The sequence below is a fragment of the Ceratotherium simum genome, chromosome 9 (assembly GCF_057802395.1).
Source record: "Ceratotherium simum simum isolate JZ-2026a chromosome 9, ASM5780239v1, whole genome shotgun sequence".
Lineage (NCBI taxonomy): Eukaryota > Metazoa > Chordata > Mammalia > Perissodactyla > Rhinocerotidae > Ceratotherium > Ceratotherium simum.
Window position 1 is genome coordinate 51,359,221 of NC_141908.1, and position 24,299 is coordinate 51,383,519.

Genomic DNA, 24,299 nt, shown 5'->3' on the forward strand with positions numbered 1-24,299 from the left:
TGACCACAACTCCCAGAATGCATTGCTCGCCGCACGCCCGTTTCCCTGGAGCTGGGGCTTGTAGTTCTCCCTGGTCTTGTCACTCTGTATGGAAAGGGCGGTGGTTGCTTAGCCGGCTCGAGACTATTAGGCGTAGTCTTCCAGTTTGGGGCAAAGCGGAAACACTTCGGGCCCCCGGGCCGGCTGGATTCTTGGTCTCAACTATTGGCTTCTGCTTTACATAGGTAAGTCACGGGGGCTACTATTTCCCGCAGTAGGGCCCCACCCCTTCTGTCTGGTAGCGAACTCGTGCTGGTGAAGCTATTTGTCCCTAAGCTGTCGCCGTAGCAGCCGCCGCCCATCCCTCTTTGTGTGCTTTGGGAAGCCGCGGAGCTAGTGGCGGCGACTGTTGGCTTTGGGGGCGAAGGAGAGGGACGTTACCGGCGAGTCGCAGGCGGGCGGACTCCTCTCCATCCCGCCACCTGACAGGTGGGTTGAGTGTTCGTCCCTCAAGGCCCTTCTTAGCGCTGTGTTTCACGTGGAGACTCAAAAGGCAGCTTGGCAGTTCCTGCTGACAGCGCCGCCCGGCCGGCTCGGGGAAGGAGAGGCGGGGAAAGCCAGGTGCCGTGACTCAGGAAGGCCGGGAAGACGAGGCCACCTTCCCTTCGTCACCTTCTAGAGGTGGCCCGAGGAGCCTCGAGGCTTGTTCGGCGCCCACTGGCCCCGGCACCCCAGACGCCCTGTCCTGGACCGCGCCTTCTTGGCCGTGACCCCAGAGGAGAAGTGACTCCTTTTCGCCTTGCTCCATTGTATAAATAAAAGTCATTACTGCTCATGTATACAGTGTTTTTCCGTCACCGTGTGTATGTTGGAAAGTACCCGAACGCGGAGGTTGTAGCACAAAATTCCAGAGACTTGCTTTTCCTTGGAGTTTTAAGAAAGTGAACGTGTCAGTCATGGAGGCTCCGGCCTCTGTGAGGATGAGCGGGCTGGTTAGCTGTAGGTAGTTCAGCCGGTCAGACTTTGTCGTTGGGCTTTGACTAAAAATAAACTAAGTATATTTGATAGTTAATGGTGGTGATTTTTGTGTTTTTCTTGTCCTTAATATTATTATTACATGGCAGTTTTAGAATTTAAGGATTTTCTGTCTGACCGCATATTGTTTTTATCGAATTTCTAGGAATGAATGCAAAACTCTGGGAACAGATTAGATCTGTATCATATAGACTAAGAGCATCTTAATGCCAACCCTAGTCCTCTCTCTATTTTAAGAGCCAGAGACATTGTGTTAAATTTGGGCATGTGAACGTTAAAAAGTTTACTGTGTGCCAGCTACTGTGGTCAACTCTAAATATTTATTTATAATGTTTTGTTTATGATGTTTTTCAAGTCTTAGTAATATATATGCTTCCATTATTTTAAAGTAGAGTTTGTTATGTTCTCTTTAGATAGCATTGAACTACATGGCCTCTTGAGACAATTTTCTTCTTGAAGACTAATTTTTCTAGAGTGCTGCTTTTACCAATGTAATGATGATTATAAATGATTATTTGCCTCGTAAGGTCACAAACATGTCGGACAAAAGTGAATTAAAGGCAGAGTTGGAACGTAAGAAGCAGCGGTTGGCCCAAATCAGAGAGGAAAAGAAGAGGAAAGAAGAAGAAAGGAAGAAAAAGGAGGTAATTTTGATTTTTTTTAAATAAACTTAATACGAAATAATTGAATTTTATTTCAAGTACTTATACCTTTATGTAATGCTGTCACAGTAGTTAAAAATCCAGCAGTTGTGACTGCAAATATAGCACTATAGGTGAATCTTACTTAAAAGAAACCAGGTATGTGAAAATGACAAAACCGATAAATTAAAATATGATTTTTTTTTTACTGAGTAAAAATATCTCATATAGATTGCATTTCTAGGATTTGATTTATAAAAAGTTCAGTTTACATATTTAGTCTTATAGGAATATGTTTATTATATAAAGTAAGGGACATCTGCCTTGTAATTCATAAAACATGGCATATATATCATAACTTAGTTTGGATTTTGAACTTACTTGGATTTTGAACTTACTTATCTGAATATTTTACTAGTCTGAACTGCTAATAATTTGTCAGAATAGATAAGGGCAAAGAAAAATATATAATAGATTACTTAATTGATTAGGGAATTTGTTTTTATCTCCTTTATCACGAGTTAGTCGTTGAAATATTTTTACCAGGTAGTAGGTTTGACACTACGTAAAGGTGGACCAGGTACCTCTGCCTTCTGATTTTTGGCATCACCTTTTCATCATATATGGCAAATATACATTGACCCTGAGCTGGAGCTATTTTACTTGCTCCTGTATTGAAATGTACATTTATCCCTATGGAAACTCTTGAGACAGATTTGTCTACTTTTACCACGGATATGTTTGTCCTAAGTGTGACATTGATAACAAGTTTTTCTATGTGATAGCCTAAACAATAGCCAAGACTTCTAGAAATCTCTTAGGGAAAAAGAAAAATCAGTGGCAGAAATATTGAAGGTACAATTTATATGCAACATTGTTATGATGCTGTAAAAGCCTGTAATTGAAGAATTTTCTAGTTTATTCTGAACATTTCTGTGATACATTATTATAAGAGGGTTAGAGCTTTAAGTTCGCTATTTGGTTAAAAGCTAACTGATAGAAGCATGAGTCAGACTGGCAGAGCCATTTTAAAGCCAAAGTGGTATCAACAGCCCTAAACCCTTCAGTGCTGAGAGCAAATTGGAATTTTGTTTTCTAAGGAAGGCCATAAGCGGCATAAGTGGCCTCTAAGAGATATCTATTACATGACATATCTAATACAAAGTTTATAAGACATTATAAGAGATAATTTAATAGTATTAAACAACGAGTCTACTAATATATTGTTATATATAGGTAAAGTGTCAACTTGATAATATAGCCTGTTTGGCTACTTGGATGAAATTTTCTGATGACTTCAAGTTAAAATGGTATCGTAGAATATTATGACTGACAAAATTCACTACAGACAATTGTATGAGTAATAGTTGTCTAGTCGAAATAGGCGTTTGAGGTGTGTATATAAAACTTTTCCCTTGAAAGCTTAAATTTCACTTGAGATGTTTTGGATGATCTGAGAATATTGAGGCTTATCTAGTTTAACTGGAAGATTTTTGGTAAAACTATAAAAGACTGAAATAAAAGCTGGCACAAATTTCGGTAACAGAAAATGTTTTGTGCTATGCTAAAGTGAATTTTAATTTTCCAAACCCAACCATGTTTTTATTATCATAAAAAAAGACCTATAATTTAAAAAATAAAAATAAGAACCCTTCTCCAGATGAATATTTTGACAAACATCCTCTACATAAAGTTGCATAAATACAATGAACACTTCATGCAGAAGTTTGAGGTACTCATATTTTTTCAACAAATCAAGTTGTCCATTTACTTAAAATTTGTTATCTCTGAAATAATTCCATCTTTTTTTTTTTCATAGTGTTGTGATATTTATATCTAAGCCTTTGTGTCACTAAGGGAGATTTCCACAATTCCTGACCATGGATAGCAGTTTCATACTGTAGATAATTAGAAGTTGACTCTATTTTTGAATTTATTTATTAGGAAAAGTTTTGTGATTACAAAAAAAATTCCTTGATTACATACAAAAATGGATCAATTTAGTACATATTATTTGGAGATTACTTACTAGAACTCGATTGCGAATGGTTTTCATTTAATGACTATAATGTGTATTCAAAACTAAGTCCACCCCCCAAAGTATACAGTGTTAGCACATTATTTAAAATACATTTATTTTGCAAAACAGAAATGTTCATATCATATGTAAACTTAAGTTTTTAACTTAAAAAATTTAGACTGATCAGAAGAAGGAAGCAGTCGCTCCTGTGCAAGAAGAATCAGATCTTGAAAAAAAAAGAAGAGAAGCTGAAGCATTGCTTCAAAGCATGGGGCTAACTCCAGAGTCCCCCATTGGTAAGGATAAGCATATATCCATTTATAACAGAGAGGCGTATATTCTTTTCAGCTCAGATGTACCTGAGATAAGTGAGTTGACTTAATATACTTTGCATATTTTTCTTATTTGTGTCTCTTAAAAATCATTAATCTTACAATTTATTTGGAATGATCTTTTTTCAGATGTGCTAATATATGGTTATTTTGTTCAAAGGAGCTGCAAGATTAATTATATTTATTAACGTACACTGAACAACCAATTGACTTTTCTTGTTAAATCAGTAATTTATTTCAACAAGCATTTGTTGAACAAATTTTCTGTGCCATACTGTATTAAGCTCAAAGTTGACTGTGATTCCTGATCTTAACTCTATGTTCCTTTCTGTAGGTTAAAGAGAGGTATGATGAATCAAAGTTCTGAAAGTATATTAGCATTCAAAGGTATAGGAGTGGAAGGAGAAGCTTATAGCTTTCTGCTCTCAATGCTAATAAGGGAAATAATATTGGTAGCTTATTTTGGCAGTGATTTGACTTAATCTTGTTCTTTTTCTGGGTTATTCATTTTGATAGCATTACTAGACCAAAAAGCTGAAATAGTAGAGGTACTGAGGACAATCTAGTTACATATCAGAAAGCATTAAATGCTTACTTAAAATAATTCTGAGCTGGGTGCTATTATGTAGTATTTTAGTTTGACATGGCCTCTGTCATTTAGGGACCTACAATTTCAAGGTTAGGTTGTGGGTTAATTCCATCTACCACAGGGAACGAATACCAGAGATAGTAACTGCTATATGCCTGTTGTGAAACTGCAACGTAACTGTTATTAGAGCTGATATTTCTAAAAGGTTTCAAGATGAAGAAGCTGGTTAATCTCATGGTCTGCTTCATTATTATTTCTTTCAGCTCATTTGCCTTTTCCTTATTGGTAGAATTTGAAGCTTGAAATACATTAATTTTTATGTCTTTATTTAATAGCTTATGTTGCTTATTGCAATGTTAAAAGGAAATGAATCAGAACACGTTTATCTTGTTAAAAAAAATAGCCTAGTAACTAAACCAACTTGCTTGTTAGTTGTATAGTCTTTGAGTGATGCTTTTTTCTGATCCTTTTGATTTTCTCCTGTAGGCTTTCTATTCTTTTTAAGACTTCAGTTTCGCTGAATTCACTTGCTCATATTTCTCAGTTCATGACCCACCTCCATCATCAATTCTTGAAAGACTGTTGTTTAATTGCGTGTGGGTGTGTTTCTCCCTCATTCCTCATTTCCAGTTTCATTCTCCTTCCCAGTCTTGTATTAAGTACCTGTTCTTGCATTTTTAACATATATCCTTTTGATCTGTCCTACGTGTTTACATTTTTCAGGGTTTCATATATCTATGTGTATATGCTTTATATACGTAAATGACATTGTGCTATATGTGTCTCATTCTATTTATTCCTTTTTGTCAAGCAGCATTGTATTTGAGATCTACCCATGTTGCTACATACAGATCTAGTTATTTTTGACTGATTTATAATATTGCATCATATGCCATATGTTACTTATCCGTTCACCAGTGATAAGCACTTAGATTGCTTCTATCTCTGCTTTGCTATCACAAGCAACACTGCAAAGAATATGTTCTCTCCCCTTGAGGACTGTGGAAGAGTTTCTCTGGGGTGTATGCCCAAGAATTGACTTGCTGTGTTATTGTGTACAGGTTTACTTAACGTTTATTAGGTTCTACATTCCACTCTCAACAATGACTACAAAAGTTGACTCTCCCACCACCAGTGCGTGAGAAAGTAACTATTTCATGATATTATCCAGCTTTCTAATTTTTGCCAACTTGATGGGTATAAAGTGGTATGCCATAATGTTTTGATATACATTTATCTGTTCACAGCAAGGTTGACCATTTCTTCATATATTGTTAACCCTTCATATTTTCCTTTCTGTGAAGAGCATATTCATAGTCTTTGCCCATTTACTATTGGGGTTCTTTATCTTGCTGTAGGAGTTCCTTGTATATTTTAGGGAGGACTTCTCTGTCTGTTTTAGTCTTTCTAAAAATACCTTCTCCCAGTCTATTACCTGTTAACTCTGTTTATAGTTTCCTTCATTGAACAGAATCCTTCATTTTGATATGTTCAAATCCTTCATTTTGGTAATGGTCAGATCTACCAATTATAACCTTTTTTGTGTGTGTGCTTTTTGGTCTTCTTTTTTTCTGTTAGGTTTTATAGTTTTTGCCTTCGCCTTTAGATATTTTGGTTATATTTTTGAACATAGTGTGAGGTAAGATTCCAATGTAGTTTTTCTCCATATAGTTAGCTAATTTTCTCAGTACCGTTTATTAGGTAGTCCATCTTTTACTCTCACTGATATCTGATGTCAACTTTGTTATACAGTCAGTTCCCATATGTTCATGGGCATTTCTGGGCTCTGTATTTTCACTGTTGATCTATTTGTCTGATTCTGTGCTGTTAACCTACAGTTTAATCACCATGGCTTTGTATTATATCCTAATTTCTGATATAGAAAATCACCCCTTTTTTTTTCTCTTTTTCAAAATAGCCCTAGCTTCACAAAATTTTTCTTCTCCTCAAAAAAAAATTAGGTTATCCACCCAAAATCTTGCTGCACCATATGTTGCATTTAGTTATGTGTTTCTAGTCTTTCTAAGTCTAGAAGATCATCCGTACATACTACTTTTGCCCCCTATCATCGACTTGTTGAAGAGAGTGAGCCAGTTGGTCTCTAGAATGTCCCAACTTCTGGGTTTGTCTGATGGTTTTCTCACATTTAGCTTTTATTCCTCTCTCCTTTGTATTTCCTCTAAGCTGGAAATTAGATTAAGAAAACATGATTAGCTTCAGGTTGAACATGTTTGGAGAATATCTCATAGATGATTCTGTGTACTTCATATCGCATCACATCAGTAGCACGTCTGGTTGTTGAGCTGTTAGTGATGCTAAGATTGATTACTGTGTTCCGATTGTGACAGCCAGGTTTCTCCAACATAATTACATGTTTTTTCTCCTTATGATTAGCAAGTAATATCTGGAGGTAATACTTTTGCACCACGTGAATATTTATTTCTCCGACAACTTTTCACCAAATAGCTTTAATACTTACTTATTGATGATCCTTATCTAAATCAGTTTTTGATTAGGATTTGCAAAATTGTTTTTGTAATTCCATCATTCCTCTACATTTATTGGCTGGAATTCTTCTGTAAAGGGGAGCTTTTCCTCAGTAACTAAGGCTATTTGGTTACCCTAAATGCATTTCTTGTTAGAAAAGCAGAAGATGTGCCTAATTTTTTTCACTTTAATTATTAATAGTCACCTCCAGGGGTGGCAAATGAGTTTTTGTGTGTATTTTTAAAGTAGAGTAGCTAATGTTTTATTTAGGAGTTTTTCATGTATACTGATAAGTGAAATTTGCCTGTAATTTTCCTGTACTATCTGTGTTCAGAGACAATCATGGTTATGGTTTAAAAATAAATTGGACAGTTATTTTGTAGAACAGCTTGTAAAAGATAAATGTTACCTGTTCCTTAAAAACTTGGTAGAATTCAACTGTAAAACTGCCTGGGATTACAATTTTTTTCCCCAGGGAATAGTGGAAAGCAGGGGTTATTCACCACTTCAGGTTTTTTTTTTTTTTTTTTTTTAATTTTATTTATTTATTTTTCCCCCAAAGCCCCAGTAGATAGTTGTATGTCACAGCTGCACATCCTTCTAGTTGCTGTATGTGGGACGCGGCCTCAGCATGGCCGGAGAAGCGGTGCGTTGGTGCGCGCCCGGGATCCGAACCCGGGCCGCCAGCAGCGGAGCGCGCGCACTTAACCGCTAAGCCACGGGGCCAGCCCCGCACTTCAGGTTTTTTAAAAACTATTAAGGTTTTCTATTTCTTCTTGTATCAGTTTGATTTTTTTTAAAACAATAATAAACATTTATTATCTCTCACAGTTCCTGCTAGTCAGGAATTTGGTAGTGGCTTAGCTGAGTGGTTCTGGCCCAGGGTCTCTTAGGGAGTTGAAGTCAAGATGTTAGTCAGAGCTGTAGTCATCTGAAGGCTTGATGGAGCTAGAGAATTTGCTTTCAAGGTGGCTCATTCACATGGCTGGCAAGTTGGTGTTGGTTGTTAGTGGGAGGCTTGAGTTCCTATCCATCTGCGCCACTCCACAGAACTGCTTGAGTATCCTTGCAGCGTGGGTTTTCCCAGAGGGAGCAATCTAAAGAGAAGGAGAACCAGCAGGAACCTATCCTTTCTGTGACTTAACCCTTGGAAGTCACTGAGCATCACTTCTGCCACATTCTGTTCATGGAAGAGTCACTAAGTCCAGCCCACATTCACAAAGAATTTGAATAGTCTTTAAGGCCACCAGAATATTTACAGCAAACTCGTAAGTCTCTTCATATTTTGAGATGAACATATGCTTTTTTTTTCCTATTAATGTACTAAAACAATGATTTATATTGATAGGTTTTTTAATGTAAAACTATGCTTATGTTCTGGAATAAACCCAACTTAATTATGAGATAATATTTTTCTCATACATTGCTAGATTTGTTTACTAATATTTTCTTTAGAAGTTCTTCATCTGCACTCATAAGAGAGTCAGGCCTATAATATTTTTCCCTTTTACTGTGTCTCGTCTGGTTTTATGGTAGTGGTTATATTAGCCTCATTAAATGAGTTGTGTGGTTTTCCACCTTCTTCTATTCTCTGATAGATGCATAAAGATCTTTCCAGTATTTATTTAAAATTAGGCCTGAAGGATACAAGATACAGATGAGGGCAGTGGCTGTCAAATTTTCTTGACTGTAACCCACAATAAAAAATACATGTTATATTATGACCCAGGATGGATACTTGTTTTTCTTTTCACTACAGAATGTATTTATTAAATATTTTTAAATTCTAGAAGTATAAAAACACTGCTAGAATATTTAAGAGGCTTTATTGAAAACATCAACCAATTGTTTTCCTAAAATGGACTTTTTTCTTTTTTTATTCTACTGAAAATAATTTGTCTTTTAAAAAAGATAACAGCTAATAAAACCTCTCTTAGCTTCTCTTCGCTGGTAGATTCTTATTTGGTTGTTTTACTGCTTTTTGTCAGAGGTCCTTGAGAGTAGGGACAGTATATTCCATTTTTATCCCTGGTACCCAGCAAAGGCTAGACACTTAAATGTTTGTTCAGTTATTATTAGGTCATATGTCTTTCCACGTGGTAAGGTCAAATACAAGCCATCTGCTTTAAAAGCAACAACAACAACAAATCTGATTTTTAAATTTTTGGAAATGCATAGTGGACATTGAAATGTGGATATTTCATAAAAGAGATGTGACTTGATTTCTTTTTCTTTTTTTTTTTTTTTTAATTTTTTGTTTATTGCAGTAACATTGGTTTATAACATTGTAAAAATTTCAGGTGTACATCATTGTACTTCTATTTCTGCATAGATTACATCATGTTCACCACCAAAATACTAATTACAACCCATCACCACACACATGTACCGAATTATCCCTTTCACCCTCCTCCCTCCCCGCTTCCCCTCTGGTAACCACCAATCCAATCTCTGTCCCTATGTGTTTGTTTATTGTTGTTATTATCTACTACTTAATGAAGGAAATTATACAGTATTTGACCTTCTCCCTCTGACTTATTTCACTTTGCATTATACCCTCAGTGTCCATCCATGTTGTCACAAATGTCTTTTTCTTTTAAACTAAATTTAAGTGGCCAGTCTTAAGGAAGTTAATTTTAGGCACAACTTCAGGACATGTTATATCAGATGTAGAGTTCCTAAGCATTGATGATTGAAAAAAATAAAGTGAATCTATTTTTGTATGTGTAACTACTGTTTTAACTATCTTGTAGAGAGATGAAAACAGATGTTATCAATTACTCTGTAGCATAAGTCTGTATCAGTAGGGCACATAGTACATTGATTAGTTTGGTAGTTTATTACCTGGATTTTCTTTTATTAGGAAAAAACAAAAGAAATTTGCTAATCAAAATAAGTATTGCTTCATTTATTTCCCTCTCTCTCCTGATAACTTTTGGGTACTTTAAATCTGATTTTTTTCCAGTTTTATTGAGAAATAATTGACATATATCACTGTATAAATTTAAGGTATACAGCATGATGGTTTCATTTACATATATTATGAAATGATTACCATGTTAGCTAAACGCTAACATGCAACATCTCGTATAAACACAATAAAAAGAAAAGAAAAAAACTTTTTCCTTGTGATGAGAGCTTGTAGGATCTACTCTCTTAACAACTTTCCCATATATACCATACAGCAGTGTTAACTATAGTCGTCATGTTTTACATTACATCCCTAGTACTTATTTATCTTATAACTGGTAAATCTGATTTTTAGATAGAATGCTTTCCCTATTCAAGTCATTTCTTCAATTTTAGCCTAATTTAAAAAAATTGTTCCTTATAGTCTTTTAATATTGTAATATTTTATTTTATTTATTTTATTTTATTTTATTTTTGTGAGGAAGATCAGCCCTGAGCTAACATCCGTTGCCAGTCCTCCTCTTTTTGCTGAGGAAGATTGGCCCTGGGCTAACATCCATGCCCATCTTCCTCTGCTTTATATGGGACGCTGCCACAGCATGGCTTGACAAGCGGTGCATCACTGTGCGCCCGGGATCCAAACCTGCAAACCCCAAGCCGCCAAAGCAGAGCTCGCACACCTAACCACTGGTGCCACTGGGCTGGCCCCAAATTTTATTTTTGTTTATTAATTTCTTTTAAAAATATTTATCTGGTACTCTGAATTATATTGAAGAGAATAAAGGAAATGAAACATTTAGGGGAGATTAGCGGAGGATATTTAAACATCATTATCAGGAGAAGGGGCCATAGAAAAGGGAGAAATTAATATTTCAGAGAGTTAAGGTTTAAAGCAACACCTTTCGGGACAAAAAGAGTAAGGTATAAAAACGGTTATTTAAATGTTAACATTCCAGGCTAGGAGCACTTGTATCCACAAGGGGGCATTATTGTAACACGGGCCGTGTTTGAGGACCAAGTATCATAACTGACAAGCTACAAGGGGCCTCGCAACTTGGGGTTATCTCAGAACCTCACTCCTTCCATTTCACTGTCTTCTGCCAACACTCCCACTCCCTACATTCATTTTCCTTGGCTGTCTACTTTTTCTAGGTACTTCCTGGTAAAAGCCCCTTCTTGCCAGAAGTTTTCTTCTAGATGAAGAATAATTGACTGTGTGCCATTCTTCATCTCAGACTTCTGTATAGTCCTGAGTGGTTGACTTAAACTTAACTCTAATTCTAAATCTAGGTTCATTCCCATGTCCTTTGTGGTTTAAAAATATTCTGTTTTTTTCTTCACGGGCCAAAATGCAGCAGTGTTTATTTTATATCTTTAGAAGGCCAAGATCTAAGCTGGCAGGAAAGGCCTTCTTGATTGACCTTTTGTCCTAGAGAATGAAAGAGTTAGAGCCTTTCAATGTTACTTACATGATCAGTGAGTGCTGTGGTGTGTATTTGTTTTTCATTTTACTTGATATTTTTCTCCCTTGGTTCTCAAAGAAGGAAATAGATATCTTTGCTCTAAACTTCTAAGAAGCTTAAATTCATTCACATAATCACATAATCATGTTAATATTAAATCTTTTATTTTTTGTACCGTTTAAAGCCTTGTTTTAGGCTATTTTATATAAAACTGTGGAGTAAAGTTAATCTGATTGAATCACTGTTCTTGCTAAGTAAATAATATCTCATACTTGGCAAAAGCTAATGAGTAATGACCTATGTTATTTTCAAAGCTGTTTGGACTCTTAAACCATCTTTAAAATAGAATTCTAGAATTGAGTCTTTTCTGAGATTTTGAGAGAATATGAGGTCAGTTTTTTTAAAACCTCCCTGACTGCATACTTTTATTTGTTCTTGGGAGTCATTTGTTGGAGTCTGAGAGTATAGTCGCATTGCCTTACTGTATTCTTTGATTTTTTTCTAGACTAATTGGGTGCAAATATGGTAGTCACCAAATAATGCCACCATTCCCTTTTTTCCTGTTAACATTTCTCCTTTTTCAGTGATAGTAATTTTCTTTTTCTAGGTTTGTCCCTTCTGTGGTATACATTATTTATTATTGCAAGATGAAGTTGGTGGGCCAGATAATAACTTTGAATCCTTTGTGAGTCCTCTCCATCAGCTGGCTTGAAAACTTCTTTTGGCAGGAAGAATATAGTTCTGGGATGGAGATTTTTATCTAATTACAAATTTGAAGTCATAGTGATTTATTTTGCTTCTGGCTGAGAAACTGTGGTAATTTGGTAGCATCACCCCTGTAATTTAGTTTTTATTTCTGAAACTTATTTCAGAGTTGGCTATGTTAGTGTATTACTTATGTATGTATAATTACTATTTAACCTGTTTCTGTAAAGAATTTGAGGTAACATTTTTTAAAAATATAGTCTTAACCAAGTAAGATACCGTTGAACTTGAGTGGAGTCTTTGATACTTGAAGTCACTAGAAAGGGGAAAAACATATTAAACTGGAAAAGAATTTTATAGTTCATCATAAATAATTAGATTGGTAGAAATATTACTGTTTTCCTCTAATCTGTCTAATATGTATACTGAGAAAAATTATTTTCCTGAACATGAAGTTAAGTATGTAATTTAAAGAATGCAAAATTTCTTCTTGGAAAATCTTTAATATGAAAACAGTATAATGCCTCACTATAATTTAATAAACACATATTTGTGCCTAGAGAACAGTAGGCAAACCATGGTCAGATATTACTCTTTATTCTTATATTAGTTGGGACGTAGGCTAGAGGAAACTGCACAGTGAGAGATGGACCTAAGAGGTGGAGAAATGTAACCTAAGAGAAGTTAGGAGACATTTATGTTCTTTTACTTAGATACAAGTCATGTTTAGCTACTTTGAGTTATACATGCAGCACCTAACACAATGCCGTCCACATGAGAATTGTATGAAGTTGATCTGGTCTTATCATTGTTTCTGAGAGATTTAATCACAAAATTGGAGATACTTGATTATGTTTTTTTGGTCCTTTGCAACTTAAGAATTAACCACTGTTATCTCAGGAGACAAACGTTCTAGCTGTGGATTCTTTTCTTCTAACCTTATTATTGGTTGCCAATAGAATTTGCCATTGAAAAAATAAGGATGATCAGTTTTATACCTGTGTTTAAGGTGTAGTTCATCGTACTATACTTGTACATTTTGTTAGATTAGCAAACCCACTGTTTTTACCGCAGCATGTATAAACATTTAAACATAATTATAAGGGTTCAATGAATGTGACTATTCCAAAAACACAGACTTTTGATTAAATACATACTTCTTTAGATTAGTTCCTATAAAACTAGGAACTTAACCTTCTTTTCAGTAGACTAGTAAAAGAAGGCCTTGCAGCTCAGTCAGTCACTTAATATTGTACACTGAAAAATTATTTTAAAAAGATACTTGGGATTGGGGACATTTATGGTAAAATTTAACCAGAAGATGGCAGTGATGATCCTCCTGTACTCCCTGCAATGGTAATCAAAAAGTTTTACAAATGTAATAGCATGAAATATGCATGATCAACTGATAGTGTATAATATTAAAAGTCACGATTTAGGGGAAAGCATTTGCTGTTTGTTTTATATACTATGAAAAATGTGTATTTTTCTATAAGAAGGGATTAAGAATATTTTGGGTGTCTGTATCTTTGTCTGTACACTTCAGTTTTTTCTGAATACTGGGGTAAGGAAGTTACCATAAGTCTTGCCTTGTTTAAGTTGCATGCGTCGCTTTATGTTATGCATCATGTCTAGAAGGCATGCTGTTTTATGGCCCGTTTGCATTTTTCACCCAAATTGCTGGAAACTAATGGATATTTTAAAGGAGCCATTCCTTTAACTACTGTTATTTCTCTAAATTGGCCCTTTTTTTGGTGGGAGGAAGATGAAATCATTTTTGGAAGAAAAAATTGTTAGACAAAAATTAACTTTTTAAAATAAATCTCAGAATGCCAGAGAGTAAATGACTTTTGAAGAATATTTTAGAATTTTGGTTTTGGCAGCAATTATAAATAATACTTAAAAATCTGGTGATCTTAAAAGTGAGAAGTTAGAAAAAGGAGAAGGAATGCTCTCCTTTGAAAATTAGTGCCCACGTTTGGTGTTGGCTGAGATGAAGATGCATCCTTCCATAATCTTCCTTTCTTTTCTTTTCCTTTTTTTTTTTAATATAAAGCCCAAATGTATTTTGCCAGATAAATTGCATGAATCGTCAGCATGCATTGTTAACTTTGTCTTTCTCCTCTTCTTTCTACTGTTCATTTTCATTCATGTATTTTTGGTTTTTGGTTTGCCATTATTTTTTCTTTTTTTGTTAATTACTTCATGTTAAATTACTTTTGAAACGTCGTAAGCTGAGCAACCTCTCCGTGTAGTAACAGCGGATACCTGTCTGTTTCACTATCTAGTCCCTCCTCCTATGTCTCCATCCTCCAAATCTGTGAGCACACCAAGTGAAGCTGGAAGCCAAGACTCTGGAGACGGCGCAGTGGGATCTAGGTACAGTAATTTTCTTTTAATATTTTAATGATAGAATGCATTTAGTGCCCAAATACTGTCCATGCTTTAGAGGGACTCTAAATAGTTATGTTGAGTTAGTTCTAACATTTTGAAATCTAAATGGTGTAGAAATTGTTTGTTGTAAATTGGGGGGATTTTTTTTTTTTTTTTTTTTTACCATATTTTATCTGTCTGTCACACTTGATTAACTTAGTATTGAATAGTTAACTGGTTTTATGCTAATTAATTTATATTAAAAATAGAGGTGTTAATTCGTTTAAATTTTTTTTGTTTAAACAAACTTCTTCTTGGTTATTATGTGAATGTTTTGGGTGTAAATAATGTAAAACCTCTCTGTAGTGCTAATTCTCCATTCAGTAGTTGAAAATCTGAATGATTCAGTTGAACAGCCCAATTCTGTTCTATTAAGTCACTAGTTTTAATTAAGATAGAAAATAATAATGCATAAAATATCAAGAATGAGGAATAATTGCTAAGGAAACATTAAGAATATTTACTGCCTTGAGGGCCTTATACTAAGTGAAATAAGTCAGACAGAGAAAAACAAATACTGTATGATCTCACATATGTGGAAACTAAAAAAAAAAAAACAAAAAAGAACCCCGAAGCTCATAAATATAGATTGGTGGTTAACCAGAGGGTGGGAGGGGTTGGGGGTGGGCGAAATGGGTGAAGAGGGTCAAAAGGTACAAACTTTCAATTATAAAATAAATAAATCACTGGGATATAATGTACAGCATGGTGACTATAGTTAATAATACTGTATTGCATATTTCAATGTTGCTATGAGAGTATATCTTAAAAGTTCTCATCACAAGAAAAAAAATTTGTAACTATGTGTGGTGGTGGATGTTAACTAGACGTATTGTGGGATCATTTTACAGTATATTACAAATATCGAATCATTTGTTGTACACCAGAAACTGATATAATATTGTATGTCGGGCCGGCCCTGTGGCTTGGTGGTTAAGTGCGCGCGCTGCGATGCTGGTGGCCCGGGTTCGGATCCCGGGTGCGCATCGAGGCACCACTTCTCCGTTCATCCTGAGGCCGAGTCCCACATACAACAACTAGAAGGATGTGCAGCTATGACATACAACTATCCACTGGGGCTTTGGGAAAAATAAAATAAATAAAATCTAAAAAAAAAAAAAAAAAAAAAAAATATTGTATGTCAATTATACCACAATTAAAAAAAAAAGAGTGTTTAGTACCACATTTTCCTGAACTCGCATCTTCCTTATAAAGCTGTATTTCATGTTTGTTTTAGGATCCTGTACACATGTTGGGACTTGCTTTTCAAAAGTTCAGTAAGATTTCAGCTTCTTTCCAAAGATTGTATTGGGAAAAGTATTATTACTTATTCCTCTTCGTCACACACACACACAATAATAGCAAGTCTTTATTTAATAGCATCACTTTTTGACTTCTTGTGACAGCTGAAATGAGATTAAACATAGCTAGTTAAAATCTTTATTCAGAATCTTATTTCAGGCCAGGAAGTTAAATGTCCTACTCAGGAAAATCTCAACACACTTTGTAAAAAGAAATAAACAGAAGTTTTATCTTCTTATGCCTGCACCCGTCTGGTTGAAGTGACAAGCAAGTAATGAGTATCTAAAAGACAGGGCAAGAAAAAAGAAGCAAGGAAGGTAGATAATCTATAAACTCAGTACTTTTTTTTTTTTTTTTTTAAAGATTTTATTTATTCAGTTTTTTCCCCCCAAAGCCCCAGTAGACAGTTGTATGTCATAGGTTCACATCCTTCTAGTTGCTGTACGTGGGACCCGGCCTCGTGTTGGAGGGAGAAGTGGTGCCTCAGGGCGCTCCCGGGATCCGAACCCGGGTCGCCAGCATCAGAGCGCACGCACTTAACCGCCAAGCCACAGAGCCGGCCCTAAACTCAGTACTTTAATCCATTCCTGAATAATCAAGTTATCATTAACAGTTAAGAGGCACAAGACTCACCAGTTTGAATTCGAGATGTGCTTTCCAAAACTTTTCTGTATATAGATCCAAAATTGCAAATCTAAGCAATACTGTGGTTTTGAAGTGAATGACATAACTCTATCATTTAAGAAAAATCAAAAAATTTTTTAGAAATAATCTTACCCTATAAAATAGTATGTATTGTAGATTAAGACTAAATTTGTTTAGTCTAAATTTATTTTTAAGGTTAAACTTATTTGTTTCATACTTCCTACTTCCATATTTTTATACAAATATGTTAAATATTCCTTTGCTAATAAGCAAGTAGTATTTTCAAGAGAAGGGTTTTTTTTCTTTTACAGCATTATCATAGTAAAAATATTTCCCCAAATAAAAAATTATTATATTCATTAAATTTCTTTATTTGATAATATACATTATTGTTATGAAGACACACATCTGTGTTTATTCTGAACTCAATGTTCTTGATTTGAATAGGAGTAGAGAGATTATTTTAATTCAGCGCCAGCAAGTTTGCTTTCAAAAATACTATGTAATATCTACTTATTTTTTGTTTGTTTGTTTTTTTGGTGAGGAAGATTGTCCCTGAACTAACATCTGTGCCAGTCTTCCTCCATTTTGTACGTGGGATGCTGCTACAGCATGGCTTGATTAGCGGTGTAGGTCTGCACCTAGGATCCAAACCCACAAACCCTGGGCTGCCAAAGCAGTGCATGTGAACTTAACCAGTATGCCACTGGGCTGGCCTCTACTTGGTTTTTTAAATTAATATGAATTAAAACGTGTCTTCCTGAGTTTCCCTGGAAAACCTAGAGATCATTAGAGACCTGTTGGAATATTGTAAATTGGTACAGGGAGTAAATACTGTTATGAAAAATATTTGTTTGTATATAGAACACATATCTACCGAATAGCCAATTTGATGTTAAATACTATAGGTTACCACAGAAAATAAAAGGTTCGTGGCCCGTTATGGAATTTACATTCTAGTGATTACATCATTAATTTAAAGAATTTACTGTATTGAAAAGTTCTAAGCATCGTGTGCTAACTTGTGTTTAGTTTAAAGTGTAGATTTTTAATGAGTTGTGAAATAAGAAAACAGGTATTTAAATATTTCTAGGAGTATCTGTTCTTATTGGAGAATGAATACAAAATTAGTTTCTTCTAAGTTTAACAGGAGAGGAAAAAATCCTTTCTTTGAATGAGGTGACCTTATATCTTCTTTGTTTGTTTGTTGAGGAAGATTCACCCTGAGCTAACATCTGCTGCCAGTCTTCCTCTTTTTGTGTGTGAGCCACTGCTGCAGCATGGCCACTGACAGACGAGTGGTGTAGGTCCACACCCAGGAACTGAACCTGTGCCACTGAAGCAGAGCCCAATGAATTTAACCTCTAGGCTACCAAGGCTGGCCTTTATATCTTTTTAATTGTACGTTTAACCTACATTGTCTCCCTTGAGACCACAGGCTCATTTTTAATCATTAATTTTCAAGAGGGCTATGTTCATTTTTTTATATATATGTATACATGTACACAAGAGTAGAAAACTATGAATTCCAGTAAATCATCTCCAGATTCCATAGTAAAGAGATAATTAATATTGTTGATTAATTGGTGCTGTTGGCAGTGAAAAACAGCACTTCTAAACATACGGTTTTTAAAAAGAATGCTAGTGTCCAAGAATGAAACAGAATGAACTCTGAGCAGGCATGATGATAATGAAAGAATAAAGAGAATAAGAAGTATCACAGAAAAATGTGTGAAAATGTGAAAGCTATATGAACATATACACTCAACTTCATTAGCTGGCCAAGACAGTCTAAGATTAGTCCGCTCTGGGAGTAGGAAAAGATATATAGACATTACCGAATATGATATCAAAACATGTCTGAATCAGTATTTCTAAATGCCGAAAATTTCTTTTGTGCCTGGTGGTGATTTATGAGTAAATATAAAAAGCCATGAAAAGTGATATTTCTCTAATTTTGCAGATTAAAAAGTTGTATTTCATTAAGTTTTTAGTTCACTTTCTCAATCATTTGTTATCTTTAAAATTTAGGTGACAGTTACTTAATTGGATAATCCATGCCTCTTGTTCCTTTTTTCCATTCTTGATCAGTTTCTCTCTCAGCCTTTTGGAATTTTATTGGAATTTTACTTTATATGTCTGCAGATGCCTTTAAAAAATATAATCTCATATGTTGTGCAGTGTATTTTTAGTACTGGTGGTATTTTGAGGTAAAATTTTATTTGATTTTAGACTAAAATGACATCCTCAATAAGGAGCTCTATGTCATTGATAACAGCTAGAGCTCTCATAATGTAAAGGCTATGGACAGAACATTCCTTGGAGAGCATCTCATAAGAACCGCTTCTGGTTTAACAAAGCCTAAGTTTGTTGCTGTTCATTGCTTAGTACAAAGTAAATCTTCACTGTGGCCTCTTCTTTTCTTTGCATGCACACAATCTTGTTAAATCCCAAGATCTTTCTTTATATATATATATATATATATATATATATATATTTTTTTTTTTTATAGAAGACCCTCATCAGTGGAGAGGGCTTTGTTTTTTGTTTTTTGTTTTTTTTTGTGAGGAAGATCAGCCCTGAGCTAACATCCATGCTAATCCTCCTCTTTTTGCTGAGGAAGACTGGCTCTGAGCTAACATCTATTGCCAATCCTCCTCCTTTTTTTTTCCCCAAAGCCCCAGTAGATAGTTGTATGTCATAGTTGCACATCCTTCTAGTTGCTGTATGTGGGACTCGGCCTTAGCATGGGCGGAGAAGCTGTGCGTCGGTGCACGCCCGGGATCCGAGCCCCAGGCCGCCAGTAGCGGAGCGCGCGCACCGAACTGCTAAGCCACTGGGCCGGCCCCTCTTTATATTTTTAAAATGAAGGATTTCTCTAGTTTGTTTTTTTGGTGAAGAGGATTGTCCAAAAATACTTCATCTGCTTATTTTTGTTGATAAATTGTATAGGCAAGTACAGTATAGAAATCATTTGTTGTGTTTAAAATATTACAGCAGTTTTAGTGTTGTACGTTATAACTTATGTATAATATAAGTGAGAAAAAATATGTTTGATAAAAATGGTAGCACTGAATGTATTATGCTTAACTTTTTATCAGGGACTATGCGCATCATACAGTACTGTACATAATTATCATATATATTGGTAACCTACGAGAATGCCAGTGTGATAAAGAACCTTTTGTTCTAGTAATGACTAGATTTGGCTTAAGTGGAAAAGATCCCATGTAAGTTATTTACAGTAGACAAGGCTAAAACACAACTGAATATTTATTTAGGATCGATATTCTCCAAAAGTTTAGTTAGTGTAGGTAAATCCTTTGAGCATAAAATATTTTTCCTGGGAAAAATCTATTTTTTCTAGAGACAGAATCTTTAATTGCTTTCTTAAGCAGATGACATGTAAGCCCAGGGCGGTGCTTAACCCATAAATTACATAAAGGTCACATTTTGGAAACTTAAGCTATTTTGTATCCCAGTGGAATAGTCTTTAGTTTTCTTACCGAAAGGCTTATGTGTTGACTCATTTCCTTTGCCAATATGACAATTTCCTGCACACATTTAATGCTTTGGGCAAGATTATAAGATGTTTTTACTAATGTTTTTTTCATTAGGAAACTTAAAATTTTAACGATTTTTAAAGCTTAGCTCGTTTTCGTCCAAAAATAATGTATTATTTGGGTTGTTGGATGCTTTGGCTGTTCTTACCCATTATTATGCAATATTATTTTCCCATAACCTGAAAATACTATCTTTTAACTATTCTGGTTTGTATCTTTGCATCTTTAACCATATTATGCTTAGTGCATGCACTAGAGCATTGAGTGATGATACCTGGTGTTTTTTTTGTACTAACCAGAAAATGTGGTTTTTGATTGTGAACAGTACTTTAGCTTTAGCTATTCGTAGAATGTATTTGCTTGACTAACTTATGGCCTTTTTTGCTAATGCTTCATGGTTGTCCTACAACCGTTTAGGACGCTGCATTGGGATACAGATCCATCAGTTCTTCAGCTTCACTCAGATTCCGATTTGGGGTATTGAATAGATTTATTACCTTCCCTCTTTTATAATTAATTTGATTCTTTGTGAAACTGTCCTGATTTTATTTTGCTTAAATTTCTAATATGTAGTATATAGTTGGGAAAAGAGTTATATTTTACTGTGGCACCTCATTTATCCTCTATCGTTAGTAAAAGAAATATTCTGTGTATCTGATTTTCCGGGTAACCTGTCTACCCAAGTGTCCAAATTCCTTTATTATTTCTATATTTTTGATGTAAGTTTTTCTAAGATGTATTACAAACTTCGCAGACTTTTTCTAATACATATTCTACATGATATTGAACCTTTTCTGGGTTACTTGATATGAATATTAATTTATTTCCCTATATTAAAATTCGCTGATGATTTCTACGATTTTGAGAGGAACAGAGCTGTTGGTCTCTCCACTATGGCCTCAGATTGCTGTTGATTTATTCATTAATTCATTTATTCACTCATTTATTTATTCTAGTCTCCAGTGCACATTATAAATGTTTGCTGCTGCTATTGTGCTTGACTCAGCTCTTTTCCCTTGATAATTTGCAGCTTCTAAAACATATGATCAGTACCTTTTGAAATTATGTCTAAAGTAAGAATAAATAAGCCTTGAGTTAGAGCATATAGGAAAAGTATATGAGCTTCTTGTACGTTAACTGGAAGGCCTCTCTGTTGGCTGCCCTGAGGCTCCCCCCACCCCTAGTTGCTTCCTTATTCTCAGTAAAAGTGGCTTTTGGATAAGTGAGGTGTTACTTCTCTACCCCTACCCCTAAATCTTCGAATATTTTTTTTGTTTGTTCTAATATTGTGATTTTTATCTATTATACCTTATATGCACTCAAATTAGTAACTTGTTCCTAATGTTGTTGGCTTGACCTTTTTTTTCCAGATATGTGAGTGATTTACTTTTCTTATGATTTACATCTTAAAAATCAGAAAATAAAGTTTTTTATTTCAAATTTTACTCTTAGAATACTAGATTACTTCATATGTACTTAAGTTTTCTCATTTAATTCTTTGATTATGCTTTTTTTTTTTAAGGCTAAGGTATTCTTGAAGTGGAAAACATTAAAAATTTCTTATGGCCCACATTTGGGACCTTAGAGATAATTAATTTTTTAAACATACTAATTTTATTATACTTTTTTGTACAGGATTTTTAAAAGGATGTATATATTATATAATAAAAAATGATTATATTATCAATGATATATATATATACATTTCAGATATACTGCTTGTTATTCTGGAAATACAGCAATGTCTTTATTAGATAGCCTTTAAGACAGCTTCATAATTGAGAACTTATTTGGGAATTTGGAAGCACACTTTATTTGGTTTAGAATTTAAACATCTAATAACAAAAAAAATCCCCCAGATACCTAATAAAAGATATTTTCTTTTGGTCCATTTTCTTCAGCTACAACTTTTTTCTTCTGTTTGTCAAAAAAGAATGTATTCCCTCTATTTAAAACAGAGTTGAGTTTAGTAGTTTTATAGTATTCAAAAGATCTTTTGCTTTAGCTTGAGTATAAAATATCTGTACTGTAGTTTGTCCATATGTGAATCAAGGACAATACTGACCCTGCAGAAGTTAGAGATTTAAAAGTTTAAAATTTCATTTTAAAATATAAATTGTATGATCTCAATTTCTCCAAAATATAAGTAGAAAAAAAGATTTTCAACAGAAACTTATTTTTCAATCTTAAAGCTCAGGTCTCTCAATGGTGAAGGGAACTAAATATGATCTGAGTGAGAGCCATATCTGACTCTTCAAAAAAGTCCAAAATCATATCCTTGCTAAAAACAGTTTGCATTATCAACCATATTCAGCAGATCACTCTGAAATTCCTGTCCTCTTACTCTTTTATCACCCACACATTTGCTCTAAGAAACTAAATTATTTGTCTTTTTAAAGTGAAAATAAAAACCTGGAATGATTTAGAAATATCTTTTGTTTTTGCTAGCTTCTAATTCTTTTGTTAAGATAAAGCCAATTCATTGTTCATCTAAAATTTCTTGAATAAAACGAGGTTAAATTACAGTGTTGGATACACAATGTTTAATTCATACTTTTCCATAATAACATGGTTGGATGTAGTTAAAGTGTATCATTTGTTGTATTTAAAAACATTTGTATTCACTTTATTTAGACGAGGACCTATTAAACTTGGAATGGCTAAAATTACACAAGTTGACTTTCCTCCTCGAGAAATCGTCACATATACAAAGGAAACTCAGACTCCAGTTATGGCTCAACCCAAAGAAGGTGAATATCTATCCTTAATATGGTTGTCATTAAGCCCTCACATTAAATGAGTGGATTCTTTCTTGCTTTTTTTTCATCCTTTTTTGTTTTTGTTTTTTGGCATATTCCCAAATATTCTCCCGTATGGCATATTCTCCCATATTAGAGAAACATCATAAAACTAATGCTTTAGGGTTTCTGTATTTATGTATTTGTTTTTCAGAGTTTTAAAACTTCTTTTAGAAGTTAAAGGTATAATCTGTATGGTTTTTAATTTTGTTGACATAAATTTAAGTCTTTCGATCTTCATTTTGTCATTGATATATACTGCTTTAGAAGCAGAAAAACTTAAGAATGTTCTATTTCTGTGTCATTGAGGATAATTCTTCCCTAAAAGAGAGTGTATCTCACAGTAAATGAGATCATATAAATTATTTTCTGTAGCGTATACTGTGTTCTGATATGCTGTTATTGTCCATATTAATGAACAAATCTAGACCTAATTCTTGAACTTTCTCTTTTATGATCTAAGAGCCCTATTATGTTGATTATATACAGCCTTTAATCTGTGTGTAATGGAAGGAAGTACACCTAGACATTATATTGAACGTGGAGTCCTTTGATCCTTAAACAAACCGGAAGGAGTTAGAATTTTTACATTGGGGACTAATTTTTTAAAATCTCATTAGATAGCTAATGATTCAAGCATAAAGTTAATATTATAGCTCTTTTTTTTCCCAGTGAGGTTAATAAATTTATGTCACACATAAAAGAGGTTTACATAAGATCTGTAAAACAGATCCACAGTTTTTTATCTGAAACATTTGGAGCCACATATATATTAGTAATCAGAATTTTTCAGATTGCAGAAAAGTAGTAAAGTATATGAACTATATGTAAACACTCCAGCAGCATCTTGGACTTTAATATTTTGGCAGCAAAAGATATGGATATTCAGACTAAGTGAGATAAGTAATTATTATAAATAGCTTTATCTCTGGTCATGCAGGAATTACCACCAAATGAGGTATGGATTTTAGAGCTGTTGATATTTTGGAATTGTGGGCCGATAATAAATTATCCGTTTATAGCAGTCTGTGAATAAGGAACATTTTTTTCTCCTTAGCCATGAAAATTTATTCCTATTTAATTATAGAATATCAACCATAAAAACTTTATCAAATGTTCAATTTATTTATTTTTAAAATTTCAGTTAAATACTACATTTCTCCATTAAGGAAAAACAAAAGTAATATTCATTGCGGAAAGCCCAGAAAATACAGGTAAACAAAAGGAGGAAAAATCCTTGAAATCGATAGCTATTACCAAAAAAAATCTTTAAATTTTCATGTTTTATATATACCTCAGAAGAAAATTAGGATTATACCTATTTACAACTTTTTTGACTTAATAGTAGATCACCATATGCACTTTTAACAACTCTCCTTTCCCTGCCCCACTAAGGA

At 34.2% G+C, this 24,299-nt stretch overlaps 1 protein-coding gene across 5 annotated transcripts in view; it reads left to right on the plus strand.

The window, feature by feature from the left end:
- Positions 1-71: 71 nt before the first annotated feature.
- Positions 72-24,299, plus strand: part of DYNC1I2 (dynein cytoplasmic 1 intermediate chain 2) — a 60,346-nt gene continuing 36,118 nt past the window's right edge. For 2 of the 5 annotated variants that reach the window (XM_014785851.2, XM_014785853.2), the window contains exons 1-6: positions 324-468; positions 1,542-1,658; positions 3,854-3,971; positions 14,450-14,540; positions 20,522-20,581; positions 22,739-22,854. In XM_014785851.2, the coding sequence (XP_014641337.1) occupies positions 1,551-1,658; positions 3,854-3,971; positions 14,450-14,540; positions 20,522-20,581; positions 22,739-22,854 (493 nt within the window). In that variant the 5' untranslated portion in view covers positions 324-468; positions 1,542-1,550. Of the gene's footprint in view, positions 225-323; positions 469-1,541; positions 1,659-3,853; positions 3,972-14,449; positions 14,541-20,521; positions 20,582-22,738; positions 22,855-24,299 lie in introns of those variants that run through there. The other 3 variants (XM_014785854.2, XM_014785855.2, XM_014785852.2) reach the window with 2 other exon arrangements.